The sequence below is a fragment of the Magnolia sinica genome, chromosome 12 (genome assembly GCF_029962835.1).
Source record: "Magnolia sinica isolate HGM2019 chromosome 12, MsV1, whole genome shotgun sequence".
Classification (NCBI taxonomy): domain Eukaryota; kingdom Viridiplantae; phylum Streptophyta; class Magnoliopsida; order Magnoliales; family Magnoliaceae; genus Magnolia; species Magnolia sinica.
In genome coordinates, this window is record NC_080584.1 from 56,660,111 (window position 1) to 56,678,397 (window position 18,287).

An 18,287-nucleotide genomic window follows, 5' to 3' on the forward strand; every position below is an offset into this window, starting at 1 on the left:
GAGAGAGAGAGAGAGAGAGATTGAAGGAGAGGGAGATCAAGAGAGAGAGAGAGAGAGAGTGTGTGTGTGTGTGTGTTTGGGGGGCCGGGTTCGGGCGTTAAAACAGTGGGAACCAAAAGTTAGAACGGTTGAAAACCATTCCAAATTAAGAACGGCCCAAGACTGTACTTAAACCAAAAAAGTAGCCGCTCGTAAATTGGGATTTTGGTGTAGTGAGATGTCTTGTTCCTATCTCTGATTCTATCAAAGTGACATGGAAACACGAGGATCCAAGAACGTTCACCTGCTTAATTTGATGCCCCAATGGGGTTTTTACTCAAGAGGTGATTAAATTCATCAGATTGGTAGTTGCCAAATACAACCAGGTTTGCAGTGTTTTGGATTCTTCAGGATAATTTCTCTGCAACTCGGAACCCAATTTATAGAAAATTCCATCACTCTTTTTCATTTTCCCTTGAATGTATTTAAAGACCCTTAGTCACAATGCAAACAGGTTGAGCCTTGCCATTGATGGACCCTTCTATTAAAGTCCCTTGATATACATTTATAAATCATCATCTAACGACTTGAGCTCTTTGATAAAGTGGTGATTTGATATGACATCAAAGCGAAAAGTCTTGTGTTCGAATTTTGGGATCAACAAATATGCCTCCCCTAATACATTCTCCCACAAGGGGCCATTTATGGTGTGGTATGACACACCATCCTCCGCCCCAGTACATATCCTCCCATACATTCTCGTATCACGCATGAACGATACAGGTGTCTCCGCCCGTATTGCTCAAAACAGCCAAATACGAGAGTGATCACCCATTTCAAACCTTGGCTGGATGAGGCCCAGTCATGTTGTGAGGAAAGTAAGATACATAAAACCTTTCAATACGGTTTTCATACCACAAGCAACAAACAAAGGCTACTAACAAACAAACTTAATTTCCATATCACCGCCATTTCAAGCCATGGCTGGATGAGCCTGAGTCATGATGTGGGCAAAATAAGATACATAACAATTTTCAGTACTGGTTTTGTAGAACAAGCAACAAACAAACTTAATTTACATATCACACCCATTTCAATCCTTGGCTGGATGAGCACGGGTTGTGTTGTGGGCAAATTAAGATACATAAAACCATTCAGTACTAGGTTCACGGCAAAAACAAACAAACATAGGTTACAGTAAGATTTCACAATTACCATCAGGACTAACTAGGTTGCATTGTTCAACTTTATTGGATAGTTTGAAGCCCAAGATATCTGAATTCTAGTGCTATTCCATGTGCTGAGAAGCCAAAGCTGCTTCCTCTTGACTGGAGGAAACTGTAGAAGGGTTCTCTTCATCAAGCTGAGAGGAGTTTCTTTTGAGGATTCCTGCATGAGTAAGCAAAACCCACAAATGTGTGATGAATTCTCCACCGTTGGCTAGACTTTCAGCATGGGCCATTTCATTATCCGATGGAGCAAGGAACAATATCATCTCCGCCCAAAAATCTGCCAATACCTTCCATTTTCTCCCTTCATCTGGTAGCTTTGATAATAGTTGGTTCCCAAGTTTCACGCCTTTTTCTACTATAGTTTTTCCATTCTCAATATTGCCACTCCCCATGTTACTCAACTTCTTATACAACTCAGCCTCAGTGTTTCTGCATTTTTTGAGTAATTCTCTTGTTTCTGATATTGTTGCATCGAATAATAATTCAGTATCATCTGGAGGATCAGGCAACAATGACGGAACAAAAGCTACTAAGTAGGCACAATATCCAGATAAGCTGGTGGCAACATCACGATTCAGTTCTATCTTACCCAAATCCTTTCCCTTTTCCTGGCAGTTAGCCTCATGCTCCATGACACAAAACGAGGTAGCGACATGCCAAACCAAGATGGTGTATGTGTTTGACTTGAATATACATTCCTCAGAGAGCTCTGCTAGAACCTTGTTTTTCCTCAAAGAAGAAACCCCATTTGTTAATCGTTGTCCATTATTTAGCAATGTATGAATAATGGCTTTCTTCACATGTGTAGACAGTTCTACAGAGTTACTGGCTTTCTGCCCTCTTCTTGGCGTGCCTGTAAAAGCACGATAAAGAAAGCAGCATGGTGCACGGTGGTAACTGAAAGAAGATAGAAGAAAGTACTGCCCCATTTTTCTTTGCCAATGTTTCGATCTCATAAACGGTGGATGACAAATGAACCCCAGCACTCCTTCCCACTTACTTTGTTGTAAGAAGGGCTTCTGGACATATTGGCACAGCAACCATACCTTGGTCCAATCTGAAAAAACAACACTGAGGAGTTGCAAAATCTGCATTCCGACAAATACTCCTATCACCACACAGGTGCCAAAAACATGTGTATGGGTGGGCCTATCAAGGGTAGGTTTTTTACAGAATTGATTGACCCATTGCATGTCATTCATGTCACATCTCTCCAACCAATTAACAAATACGTTGCAGATTCTAAGGTCACCAAGGCCGAATATGAATCCTCTATAAGTCATACGACGTACTGGGAAACTCATAAGACGTATTGCAATCCAAATACTAGCTCCCAACATAAGGATTTCTGTAATTAAATATAATATAATTGTACTGAAGAATGACTTCTTGTCACTAAAGATTACTGGGAGCAGAGAGTAGAAGTAATCATAAAGGAACGATAGCTCTACTTCGATGACTTGGAAGGCTCTTTCGTGATCATCGTTTAATAAAAGCCCATCACATACGAAATTCCAAGTCTTTGGAAGATGAGATTCATATAAAGGGTATTTCCTGAATCGACGTACGAGCATCTTTACCAAGGCAAATGACAGGCACATGTATTTCAAATGGCCACCTGGGTCGCCTCCATCCGAGAGAAGTGGCATATTTTTGCAGTCCCAAATCTTCTCAACCGTTACAATTCTATCATTGATGTGATCCATGTCCCAATGCCCATTGGTTGTCACTTTCGCTTTCTCTTCTCCCATGACCAAGTACTTGTATCCTCTCATACGGACGGGATCTGTCTCATTGCTCATTCCTTGTTCCTGTCTCATGAAGTCGGCAAGCAGTTTAGTTCTCCTTTTCAACCCAAGCGATGGTGAATACCTAGAGTTCATTATTATCAATCTAGCACCCAACTTGATGGTGGCAAGAACCAAAATCAATAGAAGCGGGTATTCAAACTCATGTATATGATGATGCAGGGAATACAACCAATAAGCCAAATAGAGTATCAGGATTTCTTGCAAGGTGCGCGACTTTCCTTGCTGGTTATCTTGGATGCTGTAGAGAGTGGAGTTTGCGCTTCCGTAAATGAGAAGGAGAAGCACGGCCCAGATTGCATGCATCTCATTAAGGTATGGTGGTGATTGCATCAGACCAAAGGTGTTTGATATGATGTAGAAGGGCAGAAAGTAGGCTGCCCATACAGCCCCCTTGAGCAACTTGTTGCGAGAAAGACGCTTGTATGAGCCGAAGAAGATGATGATGGCAAGGAGCAAAAGGCTGGAGATGACGAGTGCCACAACATATGCGGATCTGTTATAATCACCCGAAAACAAGGTATCGAGTTTTTTCAAGGGATCACGACGGCCTTCTGTTACTTTACTTTCTACAAAACTATCATATAAGCAATCGACCGATCGGTTCAGAAAGCGGGGAGAGAAAGCCATATATTCCTTCACTTTCGTTCACTCTCTCTGGACCATGTATCACGCTGCCACACATTTTAGAGAAATTAATAGGCACTTTATTTTACTTTGAATGTAACATTGAAAAGCCCCTCCACGGGGGTTGACCAAAAAAGTTTTCAATATTAGAAGATTATACACATCCATGTTCATTTAATTCATCAATGGGCCGTGGACCTCTTGTCTTGGACACTATAGGGAAGCCCTCGAATCCATGTAATTAATGATGTATAAGTGTGACCATGTCCTACTCAAAGAATCAACTCAAATCAGTTGGACCGTACAGCCGTTTTGGTAAGTGGGGAATAACTAATGTTATTACCAAAAATAAATGAGAATTAATAAATAAAGAGAAGGAAAAAGGACAAGCCTATTTATGTACAATCTACCCCATGCACGAGCCTGTCACCCAATGTTATACCCAAGGCCCAAAAACAAGCCCCATCTATAATTTAGGTGGACCATATGATTGAAAAAAGTGTACCAGGCAAGTCTCACCCTCCAAACTGTAACACTTCGTGTGGTCCATCTAAATCACATATGAGCCTTATTTTTGGGCTCCAGGCCTATATTTTGGTGTGGACGTCTCTCTCAAGTATTTCCATTGGTGTGGCCAACTTAAATCAAAGGCATAAAAATTAGGATAAAGTGCAAACATCATAGTGGGGCCCACGGAGTTTTTCTAGTAGCACACAATAGGAACATGGGTGGCAATCTAAGTCACTTTTTCAACATATGGGTGATGGACCTACACCCTTGATTTTAAGGGGGGCATCGCAATGTGTGTATAATTCACTCCCGTCATTCAATGTGTAATCACACATTATACCTAGAGCAAAACATTCACGATGACATCTGATTTAGTGGATCACACCAAAGAAAAAAAAGGTTGGGAGAGAAACATCCACCCTTGACTTTTACAGTGCCCACTATAATGGTTATATAAATTCACTTCAATCATTAAATGTCCCACCAAAATATAGGCCTAGAGCCCAAAAATAAGACCCATATGATTCAGGTGGACCACCCTAACGGTTATAGTATGGAGGGTGCAACTTGCCCCTGTACACTCTTCCAAATCAGATGGTCTACCAAAATGACAAGTGTAGTTGATTATTGACAGTGAGTGTAACATGAGGTGACCACCTGGTGGACGGCGTAGATTTCATACAAACACTATGCTGGGGCCTACCTGAGCCACCAACCCTTTTTTCCATATCTTTCTTCATTTATTAGCTCTCATTTATTACCAGTAATAATATTAATTATTCCCCACTTACCAAATAGTTATATAAATACATATATCAAGTTCAAATAGTTGGACTATACCTTGGTCCTGCCAGCTTAGATTTTATTAATATGAATCAATGCTCATGAATGCAAAAAACTGAAAGACTGGTAGATAAGATGATAAGAGATGAGGGAGTGCGTTAGTCTTGCACCTTGATTTTCAATAGGGCCCAACATGATGTTTATATGAAATACACTCCAACCATTACATCTATCATCCCATGTTTGACCCATGGTTTTAAAAATTTTAAGAGAGAGAGAGAGAGAGAGAGAGAAGAAGAAGAAGAAGAAGAAGAGAGAGCCTAATTTATAATTCAAATGGGCTAAAGCAAAGGAAATGGTTGGGAGAGACACATCCATTGTTTACTTTTTAAAGGGCACATCCATAATTGTAATGACCTAGGTTTTTGTAAACCTTCATATACACATGTACCTATATACACTTACATTCATCCAACCATACGCATAAATCCACATATTCATGCATAAATGCATCTATTTATCTTTGCAACTTGTAACTATAGATATGTGTGATTGATCTATTTAGCATTAACCATTGATTCATGTATTTAAAAGTTATATGATTTTGTGTGTGTGTCTCTGTGTGTGTTTGTGTGTGTGTGGATGGTGGATTGCGGGTTGATCGCACTCACAGGGACTTTTTCAGGCTTTCTTGAAAGGTTATGACTCATTAACTTAGACTCGGTACTAGCCAATTATTAAGATTTTTGCAGTTGACTAGATCTTGTAAAACTTTGAAACTAAAAGAATTTGACGATTCTCTGATTCAATTAACTCATGATTTGCAACCTAGAATTACGGGTAAGGGACTGCGGTAGTAGAGAAGGAAGGCGTTAGGCACCTTCTTTGCCCGTATTGTCGTACAAGCTCTACTTCACAGGACTTAGCGAAATATAAATTATTAGGTCAGTTCTTACATATGGATATTACAATGCATTTGGTAGTATGTGGTGTGGCAATGCAGTGCCTACTTCAAACGAAGAACCAGGAAATTTTTTGTACTCGGATCCACCTACTTGGAAAAGCGATTGGAAACTAGTCGATTCAAGTTTTTGATAGGTAGGGTCCATATCCCGGCAAGCCATAGAGCATACACTTGAATTGAATGAACAATTAAGATGGTTAAGACTGGAGATAATGATGCACAATGCTAATGCAGGTTTGAACGAAGTTGATCAGAGTTGGATGAGTTGGTGAACGGATTATCGCAATTATCGATTAAAGACGGCATGAACCTTTCAATGACTCAGGTGGTTGGGATTTAAGTTTGGCTTGGCTAGGCTAACTTAAGGTTGGTAGGGCTTCCTCTCCTTTTATCTTCTTTTCTCCTTGGTGGATGGGGAGATGATGTGAATGAGAATGAAGAGTAATGGAAGATATGAAATGTAAAATGATGGAAGATGATTTGAAAATGAGGAGGAAAGGGATTTTTATAACTGTCTTGGAAGGTACTTTTGTAATTTTTAGAAGTTTATGGGCTAAAAAGGGTTTGGGAGGTTGTGATTGGCTAAGGGCATGGGCGTGCACCTTATTGGCTAAGAGACTTGGAATGGGGCGTAATTTACTGGAAAACTAGGGGCATAGAGGTCATTTTAGCCCGAGCAGGATTCGCATAGTGGGATTATGTCTCTTTCCTTTACCTATAGATAAAATGTCATGAAATTCCATGTGATGGGCACAGATTTCATCAAGGCCCCCGGTGAGGTATGGGTGTCCCATTTCTTTGGTCCCTTCTGTTTTTTTGTGGTCTTAACACTAAACAGGCTTGGGCTTAGGCTTAGATTGGGCCTTGGACTAGGCTTAGGCCTGGGCTTGGATTTATTAGTGCATTTGTGCATCTTGTTTGTCAATTACATGAGTCCATGTTTCATGTAGTTGGTTGAGCCATTCAAAGTTAAAGACCGAAGACATTAGAGGAAATGAGCATTAAGGAAAAAAGAACAGGTAAATAAGGTATCGTGGTAGTCACTTAAACCTTGACCCAAAACAACCCTTAAACCTTTAGATTATCCTGACCTTATAGGTAAACCTTGTTGATCATCCCGTAGCCTTATGAGCCTAATTGGAACATGATAAGTAAGCCTAAAAGAGGTACAAATTAACCTGTTGTAAAATCGTATGCCCAAAACAATAGTTTTCAAGTGATCTTCCACGATCCAATTGAAGGTCCACTCCATCAGATCAAAGAATGAATCCAGCAACTGACAGAATTAATTTTGGATTTTCTCCATGGGATTAATAGATAGTTCGATCATATCGAAAGACCTTTGATCGAATTGAAGGGCCTTTCAATCCTATCGAAAGAGCCGTTAACTAGTCATTTTATAGCAGTTGCAAATTGGTTTCTTATAAAAATGCATTCGGTTCTTAGGCATTTAGATAGATTTAGAAGTGTAGGTGACTCCATGATCATATATCTCTCATCCTAAGCCTTTAAAGTAATGAGTTCTAAGTTATCTTCCTTGATATTAACACTCTAATGGGGATTTCAACCTCCACCTTAAAGATGAGCTTGAATTCCACCAATTTTTAGAGATTAAACCTAACAATATTGGTATACGCTTTGTCTAAATCCTCAAGAAGACCCATCCATGTGAATCTTTTAAGATTACAACCTTCTATTAGTTGTAAGTGATTCACACAACCTCCCCTCACCTTCGTCACCTCAAAGGATCATTACATGCAGGGTGTTTGATCTTGGAATTGAAGCCTTGACAAAGCATCAACATCATGATTGGGGGAGCAAAATGGGAGCTAATTAAAGCATGAAAGAGTATCGATCAAGCAATCCAAGATGATGCATCAATGAGACTTAATTCGACAAGTGTCATTGAGTGAGTACATATTCTCTTTCCTTATATAGGATGGACGGTAAGAGTTTGTGACCCAAACTCAATAGGTTTTTGTGTAGGAACTAGGTTCTTTTATATGTGTTAGTCTCCATAGGAGCCTTTAGCTGGAGTAATCGTAGGTCATTGGACTAGGACCAAGGTTGTTAGTTACCCAATAAAAAAAACCAACTTGTGTCTCTTGTAGGATCTTCCAGCAAGAGTGTACATTATGTGTTAGACCGAGGTTGGTGGCGAGATTATAGAAAACCACATAAAGTCTCTTGCAAAAGTCATTCCTTATGTAGGATTGTAAAGGTTAGAGGTGAACCTAATTTAAAACTTCTGATAGTGAAATCCAATGTACTCATGGGTTGACTGTGTCTGCTGGAAGTCAAGTAAGGAAACCGAACTACTATATATGCTTGTGTTTAAGATTGCCTTTGAGTACTTGTTTAATTATGCTTATGTGATTGAATATTTAATTATATATATGCCTAATTGGATAAATGCAAGAGTTGATAAATAGAACATCCCAAACACACATGTACACTATCATGTTTATATACTAGTTGCTTCATAGAAATACGATTTGTAGTCTATGTGATTGGACCCTCTATTCGCTTAGAAGCCTTAGAGTTAATTACCTTACTTAGCTTTAATTAGAGATTAGTTTAAATAAGTAGTTATGTGTGAAAAGGTGAAAATTTTATTTAGTTCTAATCAACCCCCCCCCCCCCCTAAAGATGTAGCCATCATTCATTTGATTTATCAAGCTTCCGCACATAGCCGTGACATCCCACTAGATGCAATTTCAAGATTTGGGTTAAGTCTTAAGAATCCCATAGTACTCAAATTTGTTCTTTTACCCTAGGTGGGGTGTTTATAGATGTCTTTCCTTAACAAAGGTTGCATGTAACTGAATGACTAAGCTAGTGGACACCCCACCCTTACTGGTCAGATTATGGAAGTGGTCGAGATTAGTTGCCTGCCTTGGTGTCTGTGTCAGCCGGTTGTTTAGAGAGAGACAACTTGCACATATTACAATGGTTTGGAAAAAAATGTTATTATTGTCCCTATGCTTTATGCAGCATTATGAGTAACCAATCATAACCCCTTCACACCAGATCAATACTATTATTAGAATGAATCTGGAAAGTAGTGCCCCTGCACTTTTCACAGCCTTACACATATCCCTCCACTAACTAAATCTATAATATCCTTTGTATTCATGATTACCCTATGAGTACTTGCTTTGCTTGATTGTAAAAGAGGTTCGTTGCCCTATACATTCTATGGTCTTAGGACAAACTCACTACACTGACTTGAACTTGATCGAGTTCCATAAGTATACACTATTAGGTATGTGCGTGTGACCCTTCTTTGTGCAGTCTTTTGATTTCAATACATAGGTTACAATGATTCTTTTCCACCTTTCAAATGATTTCTTTTTACTAGGACTAGGCTTGTCATTCGTTCTTCACATTGAGCATGTCGTATAGCCATCATGACACAGAAGTTTGGGCCAAGTGTATTTTTATACTGATTCGACATCTTTGGAAAAACCATGAGTAGTCAAATCTTTTTTTCGATTGTATTGCTCCCCACCTAGAGGTATAGAAGACCTCTTTGTGCCTCATACACTAGGCACTTGTTTGCAAACTCTTTTTAGAATTTTAAAAGTCGCCCACCTAGGGAGTGATACTCCATGAGGGGTTTTAATTGTAGATAGATAAGTTCAGTTTTACTGGGTTGCCTCCACTATAGATTCCCTTAGGTCTTCCCAACAAATTGGTTTTTATTAAAAGCATGTAGAAGATCCGATTCATCGTTTTGTAGTTGGACGACTTCATTCGGAACTAGGCTTGTTGGGAATACACTTTTTGTGATTTTTTAGAAGGATCCAACCTATCATCTTGCAATCTAGCGGTTGCAACGGACTGACTAAACAACTAAAACGAGATAGAGAAGGCAGGTAGCTCGAAAAAGGTAATTGGGTAAAGAGCTCTGTCTCGACTACCAAGTAGGACCTCCGCAACCAACCTAAGCACTAACCATCGGCGATGGCCTCAGTCATTTAACATTTCACTATCACAACCAAGGAATAGCCATGGGTACCAACCTGACCCAGAACGGAGACCTTAGCCTCAAAGATCGACTCTTGCCACAATCGAGGATTAGGCTCGATCTAGAGGACATTGGCCAAACACGACTCAAAGGTCGGCATCAGCTATCGACCACAAATGCCAACCACCAGGAGATCTCCTTCGTATATGAGGGGGATTACCTCCCCAAAATCCTCACTGAGAATCACATCGAGGAGAGATCCCATGCACAATACGCACATACATGGTAGATTCATTACCATGTACAGAAGAAGCCTAAAGAGAGTATAAATAAGAACCTAACTTACAGGGAAAGGTACGCACATCTACCGCAACCTGACTGGACCCATTAAGCCTTAAACCTAACTTAGGCATCTGAGGGTCCTTGGCTACAACTAGGGTGCCCCATTGTCGTTTGATTTTTATAGGTACACAACGGTCCAGTAAGGGATGACCAGATTGTAGCATCAACAACACACACACACACACACACACATCCAATCCGTTGTCTCATAGTCCAATGGTTACGATCAAGATTTAACTCATTAGGGGTGCTTTTGTGGATTTTTTTTTTTTTTAAATGGTGTCCCGATCCATCGTCTCACAATCTAATAGTTGTGATCAAGATTAGACTCACTAAAAATATTTTGTGTCATTTTTTGAAAAGATGATTTGATCCGTCATCTTGCAATCCAACGGTTGTGATCAAGATCGAACTTATTGGAAATATTTTTGTGAGGTTTTGAAATATGATCTAATCTGTCGTTTCACAATCTAATGGTTATGATCAAGGTCAGACTTAATGGAAATATTTTTACTGGTCTTTTTAAAGATGATCTGATCCATTGTCTTGTAATCCAATGGTTGCGATGAGGATCAGACTTATTAAAAATGATTTTGTGATTTTTTTTTAAAGATGATCTTATTCATCATCTTGCAATCCAATAGTTGCGATCAAGATGGAACTTATTAGAAATATTTTTGATACTTTTGATTTTTGAAAAAGAGTGCTCCTCTTATCACTCCTCTCTTTCCCTAATAATCATTTTCTATTTTTATCTCTCCATCTCCCCTCTTTATATCCCACCCTCTCAATATCACTCTGTAAAGCAAATGTCCTTTTAAAAAAATAAACTATGTAAAAGGAAAAACTCCAATCACATCAAGACTCTAGTAAAGCTTCTTATGGATATTGCATAACCAAAACAATAAAAGGCTTATGGGATATCTCTTGTACTAGTGGCCCAATGCAATAGGCTATGCTTATGTGGAGAATCAATGAGATTCGCATGATCAATTACCCAAATATCTCGGGATGCGAAAATTACAGTATGACCACTGCCCTTCCAAGTTTATAAAAGTAGCATTCTATGAAAAGCTCAAGACACACAAACCGAGCAATCACACAACCCCTCTCTTGCAATACAACACTTCCTTATCTTACTTTTAACCTTAGTTCCTCAACTTATGTCTAGCCTCATTGCAGAAAGTCTAGAGTCTATCATACCTTAGATTTATTACTATCTAGTATCACTACTGCAGTTAGCCTAGGATTAGTATAAATATCCATGACCACCATCGTCAGACCCTCGATTAACCGAGTCCACACTTGAAAAATCACATCGGCCACTTCTTGAGGACCATCCGTCTTGATTATTAGTTCATACAGATGATCATATGTATTTATCTTTTACTTTATGTGCTTATTTTTATATTCTTTTTTATTGTGTTGATGTCAATTCCAAATTAATAAAATTATGCAATCTGCCTTTATTTTTAATTCTTTTAATCCATTATTGCATTATCGAGAAAAACCTAGGGCCCACAATCACTATTAAAAGAAAAGTCCTTAGATCAAGGGAAAAAAAAATCACATTCAAAAGGACTAACCCTGCCATTCTAAATCATCTGATCGCTACATAGTAGTGGCTAGACAGTTAGGTCAACCTTCACAAGTATGATCCTATGGTTGATTTGGGGCCTCGGGTCACTAGCGTTCGATCGAACTTGAGTCGAGTAAGACTCTAACACGCCCAACACTATCTTAATCGCACATATTTGACCGAATGTGGGCCGTTCATAACACATTTTGCCTCATGTTTGATTGAATAGAAATAAGTGGATGCTTGTTTGTTGAAATATGTCCATTAGATATTTTCATTTTTAACCATCCAATAATTATTTCCCAATCCAATAGTTAGATAATAAAATAAGCCTAACTTTTAGTTCATGATACACCTAAACTAGATCAATAATTTGGACAATTTAGTTCAAATTAATCATATTCCACTTATGCTACGTTTAAGTAATTTCTAAATGCAAGTTAATCATCCATCAGAGTCTAATATAATACCAAATGTGAATCATCCATCACAGTTTGCTATAGGATCAAATGTGAGTTAGAAGAAGTACATATTTTAACACAAGAATGGACGATGATATAATATCTAATCAACAAGATTCTGGCCCATCCTTTAGATTTTCCTTTACTTGTGTTAGAGAGGAATTTTCAAATTTAATTTGTTCCAGATGGTTAGTAAATTGATTCTTTTCTTTCTTAACCAAATCTAGCTTCTTAATTATTTTCAAACTTTTAGTAAAAAGTATGTTGTAGGCATCTTATAATTAGACATCTCATTCATCTTCTTTATCTTCTGTAAATGATGTCTCTTCTTCTTCTTCCGAAGTATTATCTTCAGAATTTCCTCCCAAGTTTCTAGGGAAAGAAGTGGTAGTTGAGGCTATTAAAACTTTAAAAGAGTGAGGTCTTTATCACTATAGGATTCTAAATGCACTGACAAAGTAAGGTCAAATGCATGTTTAAGTAATTTAGACTCGTGCATTTGAACTCCTCAGTAATATCTTATGTTGTTGCATAGCCTTGCCTTTTGACCTTACTTTGTCAGTGCATTCAGAGGCAACATATCCATAACCTTCACAATTATAACGTCGGATTTCACTCAATTTCTTAAAAAGATTTACCTATACACTTTGATTCAAGAGATTTCTCCTTTTTTGTCACAATCCTTCCCTCTACTCTTTTTTAAGAACTTGACGATATATATATATATATATATCGTCATTTCTTCCTCATCTTCCTCACCTTCAACACTATCCTCTTTGGATTTAGTTTTCTTGTGTTTATGTGAAGTCTTAGGACAATATATTTCTTTCAAGAGGATGTTTTCTATAAAGTGTAGTTCAAATGTACATAAGGAACCTACAAGTTCTACAACTTTCATTTTATCAATGTCTCTACACTCTTCAATTGAGGTTATTTTGGAGGAAAATCAATTCAGGAGGAACCTAAAGATTTTCCAACATATACAAGCCTCCGGAACTTGTTATCTTAAACCCACATGGAGTCGCGTATATGATTAAATTTAAAATAAAACTCAGTAGAAGTTTCAGACTCTTCTATTTTTATATTTTTGAATTGGGTGGTCAAGAGCCGAAGTTCAAAGCACTTTATTTTGCTAATTCCTTCGTGGCTGGTATTTAAAATGCTTCTTTTCTTGTTTCACTTGTACAAATACGTTTAAATTATTTAGAAGAAATGATATAGTAAATTGCATTGAGAGCTTTGGCATTACAACCATATCTAGCTTTCTCATAAATAATCTATTTGGATTTATCTTTGGGGGTGGTGATGGTGACATCGTCTGTCAGAGTTTGCTCCACTGGCATATGACAACATTACTCTATAATGTCCCAAACCATAAGGTCAAGAGATTTAAAAAATATCATTATCATTACCTTTTAATAGGCATAACTGAAATGATCAAAGTAAGATGGTCTTCAGATGGAACTCTCCTCATTTTTAGATATCATTCTAAAGCTCATACAGATCTTACTCTAAATGGTTAAATCCTTGAAGAGTAACCCATTCTATTACCAATTAAAATTGTGTGGATGATTTGATATGATACCACGGCGTGCGGATGCTAATGAAGATTAGAATTATACTCAATTTTACATAGAAAAGAGTGTACAATGAACTCTAATTAAACCTTACTTATTTAGATTGAGCGCTGTTGTTGCCCCTTCATAGAGATGCTTATTCATGCTTGAATTGGATTTTTTTTTCTCATGAACTTTGATGTCGATTTTCTTTGGCTTCAAATAATCGTCTACCTTGAGGATGTACATATGAAGTGCCAAGGTAATGAGAGTAAGGGGTTGATTGAATCTCTTATAACTAATAGATTAGTTGGTTCCAATTTAGGGATTCACTTAGATAGGCATTCTAGAGGAGGATATACAATGGGTTTACCTATAAGAATTATGTTTAATCTCTAGAGAATGTAAGATGATATATTCTTCTTGAAATAAACCTTGGAATGCTCATTAGAGTGATAAATTATCAAGAAAAAGACATTGATCTCTTTGGGATGGAGCCTAGGAGCAATGGAGAAGAGTGTAATATACTAAAGTTTCTAATTCACTAAAAACCTTCATCTACACAAAGATATGTATAGTAGATTTGTTGAGATGTGGAGCCACATCTAGGGGCCGCACGACCAGTCGTGGGCCCTGCTCGACCGGTCATGGACTGGCATGACTCAAAGTCTAGCAAGCATAAGTTTTTTGGTTCTAAGGTGCTCGACCGATCGTGGCCTGTGCTCGACTGGTCGTGGGGTCTGCTCGACCTGTCGTAGTTACGTAGATTCATTTCCGAATCTGATGCAGACTGCGAATTTTTGAGTCGCCTTTCGTAAGGGTGCGAAAGGGAAGTTGAACTATAAATAGGGGTCTCTAGAACTATTCTAAGGTTAAGGTGAATATTGAAAAATATTTCTAAGGTGTGGGCAAAGGGTTTTGTATGTTCTTCCAAGGGAGAGGTTAGTATATTGCCTTATAATCTTTATTTTTCTTCATAATAGAAGTTTGCATCTGTGGTTTTTTACCCTAGTTTGGAAATTTTCCATATATATCTTGTCTTGTGGTTTGTTTGGATTGCTTTGATCTATTTCTAGTTTATATTTCTTCTTGTTTATCGTTTGTGGGTGAGATTTGAGATTGGATCTCGGTTCACTGCGCAGTTGGCGTGCTGCACAACAAGATTTATAGAGAAAAAGCTCTAATGGATCTATAACGACTAGTTGTTAATCAATCGAACGATCATTCAATCAATCAAACTTAATTCAATTTAGGGGTAAAATGTTGTTAAACATTTTTACGAATCTTCGATCAATTAAGTGAAGGGCTTTCGATCGATCAAGACTGATCAAAGGTCGCTCAATTGGATCAAAGATCGATCGAACTTGTGCAATAAGAATTTATTTCTTTCCAAGCATTTTGCACATAATCTAGCCAACACTAACTTAATGAATTGAGCTATTCCTATTTAGATCGAGTCATCTAATGGAAAGTTATTTTGTAACTAAATGGGTATAGGGCCAGGATCACCAAGGCACATCAATTTACATGTTGTCTTAAAGTATTGATCCTTCATGTCTTCGAGTCTTCGGTCTTACAATGTCTTCCAATGGGGGATCAACCAACTCAAGATTCCCTAGAGCACGTCATTAACAAACTGAGGCACTAACAATTTTATCATCAAATTCGTGATGAATTCATTCCTCGGCAGGTCTTTTATAAGTGTACCTAGTATGTTTCCTCATAAATGGGAACATCGATCGTGGCCATGTGGCATGTGATGATTCACTCTCTTAAAGGCATGTTTAAAGGTTTGTTCCTTGATATTAATAGCAGAATCCATAATGCTGAAGGAAAATGAATTGAAGATCTCTTTGGGTGCAAGTATGACTCTAGTGTATTCTATAGCTATAGTGGCACCGCGTGACAGTTTCTTATTAAGCCAAGTTAGGGCGTCGAAAATGAATGTAGATATCCATACATTACAGTGGCACTCAGAATCCTAGACTGTACGTATCTCGGGACGGGGAGGGAGTACCCAATCCGCGCCTGCATGTCTTATACGTAAGCGGATTGTGCGGTGTAAAGTGCCAACCATGATGCACGTGTTATATCATACCGTCCATCCATTTTGGAAACATTTTAGAGCAGGACATAAAAAAACGAGGCAGATTCAAACCTTAAGTGGACACACAACAGAAATCACCTCAAGTGGAGACACAACAGAAATCAGGGGACACGACGCCCACCGTTGATACCTTACTAGGGCCTACCACGATGTTATTTTCTATCCAGCCAGTTCATAAAGTCACAAAGACCTGGACGAAGGGAAAAAACAAATATAAGCTTCATCCAAAACTTACGTGGCCTTCAAGAAGTTTTCAAGGGTAGGCGTTCAATCCTACTTTATATGGTGTGGTCCACTTGAGTTTTAGATCTGACTCCATTTTGAGCTCCTATCCTCAAAATATCTCAAAAAATGAATGAATGACATGGATATAACACATAGATTATGGTGGAGCCTACAGAAATTGATGACGTCAACACACACGGAGGTGCATGCAATCTGCTTCCGTCTTATTCCGACTGTCCATCGGCTTAGCCAGACTGTTTTAAGACATAAGATAGATCATACCCAAATCACAGTAAATAGTGGGAATAAAGGCACCCGCCATTAGAACCTTTCAGAGACTACCGTGAAGCTTACTCCAAACTGGATGAAAGAAAGCAAACAAATACCAGCTTGATTTTTGGCTGCCAGGAAGTTTCTGACAGTGGGCGTTCAACCCTACTCTTTCCTGTGGTGTGGTCGACTTGAGCTTTGAATGTGACTCGTGTTTGGGATCATGTCCTATAGAGAACTGGCCAAACGGATAGAGGGAGTGGATATAACACATATATCACGATGGCCTCACATAGTTTAGGAAAAAAGCAGTCTGGGTTTCATCCAGGTGTGTAGATAACACTTCCCCATCCCTGACTGGAGGCATAACAAGATATAATCTAGCAGGCTGTATCTGATCATTTTACATATAGGAATTACGTAAAAAGCACATACCTTCCAACTGAAAGATAATCGGGAAGCGAGGATTTCAATGTAGATACATCTCCATGAACATCTAAACACCCTTCAATAAAAATCCATTTATAAAAGATTCCCTGCATGTAGAAAAGAAATCAAAAGGGACGCACTTTGTAATCTATTCGTAAATATACATGTAGAGAAATAATGCGTTAGATGGGGAAAAGATTCCCTGCATGTAGAAAAGAAATCAAAAGGGACGCACTTTATAATCCATTCGTAAATATACATGTAGAGAAATAATGCGTTAGATGGGGAAAGAATCAAAGAAGAATGCCAAGAAGAAGCATACAAGAATATTGTTGGCTGTAAAAACCAGAACTTCTCTTCGCTTCTAGATAACATATTTTTCTTGGCTTTACAAAGCCTTAGCACAAATCCGAAAAACCTGATGGTGTAGAAGGAAGAAAGAGATAAGAAAAACAAACAGAAGTTTTTATTTCTCAAATTGTTTTGTTGCTGCTGCACTTCTCACACTTGCTGCTTTGCTTGCTATTCACTTGCTTCAACCACATCTACACGGTGCCTATTTATAGGCTTTTGAATGTAAGGTGAAAAGACAAAAATGCCCCTATTAGAAGCTTCCAACACTTAATGTTCCACGAAAATAAGCAAAGCATTTCATCTTCCAAAACAGCTTCATGGGAAGTGTTGCTGTGCATTGGAAGATGAACAGTTAGGCAGTTGCTGTAAATGTTTTGGTTTGCAATTCCAACACTCCCCTTCAAACCAAAATAGGTTTCATTCCAAGCATCGAGTTAGTTTCTTGAATGTATCAATCGGCAATGCTTTGGTGAAGATGTCCACCACTTGTTCAGTTGTATGACAGTATTCTAGCTTTATTGATTTTTGTTTCACTTGATCTCTCAAGAAATGATACCTTGTATCAATGTGCTTGCTCCTCCCATGCTGCACTGGATTTATGGGAAGCTCAATTGCCGACTTATTGTCCACGTATAGGAATGTGCATTCTTCCTACGAATGCGTCAGCTCCTTTAGCATATTTCTTAGCCATATTGCCTCATATATAGTAGACGAAGCTGCTACATACCTGGCTTCACATGTTGACAGTGCTACCGTACTCTGCTTCTTTGAGTTCCATGTGAATGATGTCCATCCAAGATAGAAAGCATAACCTGTGATACTCTTTCTTTCGTCTTAGTCACCACCCCAATCACTATAAGAGTATCCATACTGAATCGCTTCATCATCGTATGGATAAAAGAGACCGAATTCAATAGTATATACCTTAAAATTCTTTTCGCAACCAGCCAGTGTGACTCTTTTGGCGCTTCCATATACCGACTTAGAAGCCCAATACTATAGGTACTATATCCAGCCTAGTGATTTTGAAGTACCTTAGGCCTCCGATTAGGCTCTTAAATAAAGTTGAGTCAACATTTCTTCCTTCGTCA

The 18,287-nt window shown here is 38.4% G+C and overlaps 1 protein-coding gene across 1 annotated transcript; it reads right to left on the minus strand.

Moving 5' to 3' along the window:
* Nucleotides 1–917: 917 nt before the first annotated feature.
* Nucleotides 918–17,355, minus strand: LOC131221401 (uncharacterized). Its single transcript, XM_058216662.1, has 3 exons — nt 17,165–17,355; nt 16,849–16,949; nt 918–3,693 (listed from the first exon to the last, which is right to left on the minus strand). The coding sequence occupies exon 3, from the start codon at nt 3,647–3,649 to the stop codon at nt 1,268–1,270; it is 2,382 nt and encodes a 793-aa protein (XP_058072645.1). The 5' UTR covers nt 3,650–3,693; nt 16,849–16,949; nt 17,165–17,355; the 3' UTR covers nt 918–1,267.
* Between the last annotated feature and the right edge of the window lie 932 nt (nt 17,356–18,287).

What these genes read in the sequence shown, in the direction of transcription:
- LOC131221401 (XM_058216662.1), bottom strand. Translation starts at nt 3,649, where the DNA reads ATGGCTTTCTCTCCCCGCTTTCTGAACCGATCGGTCGATTGCTTATAT.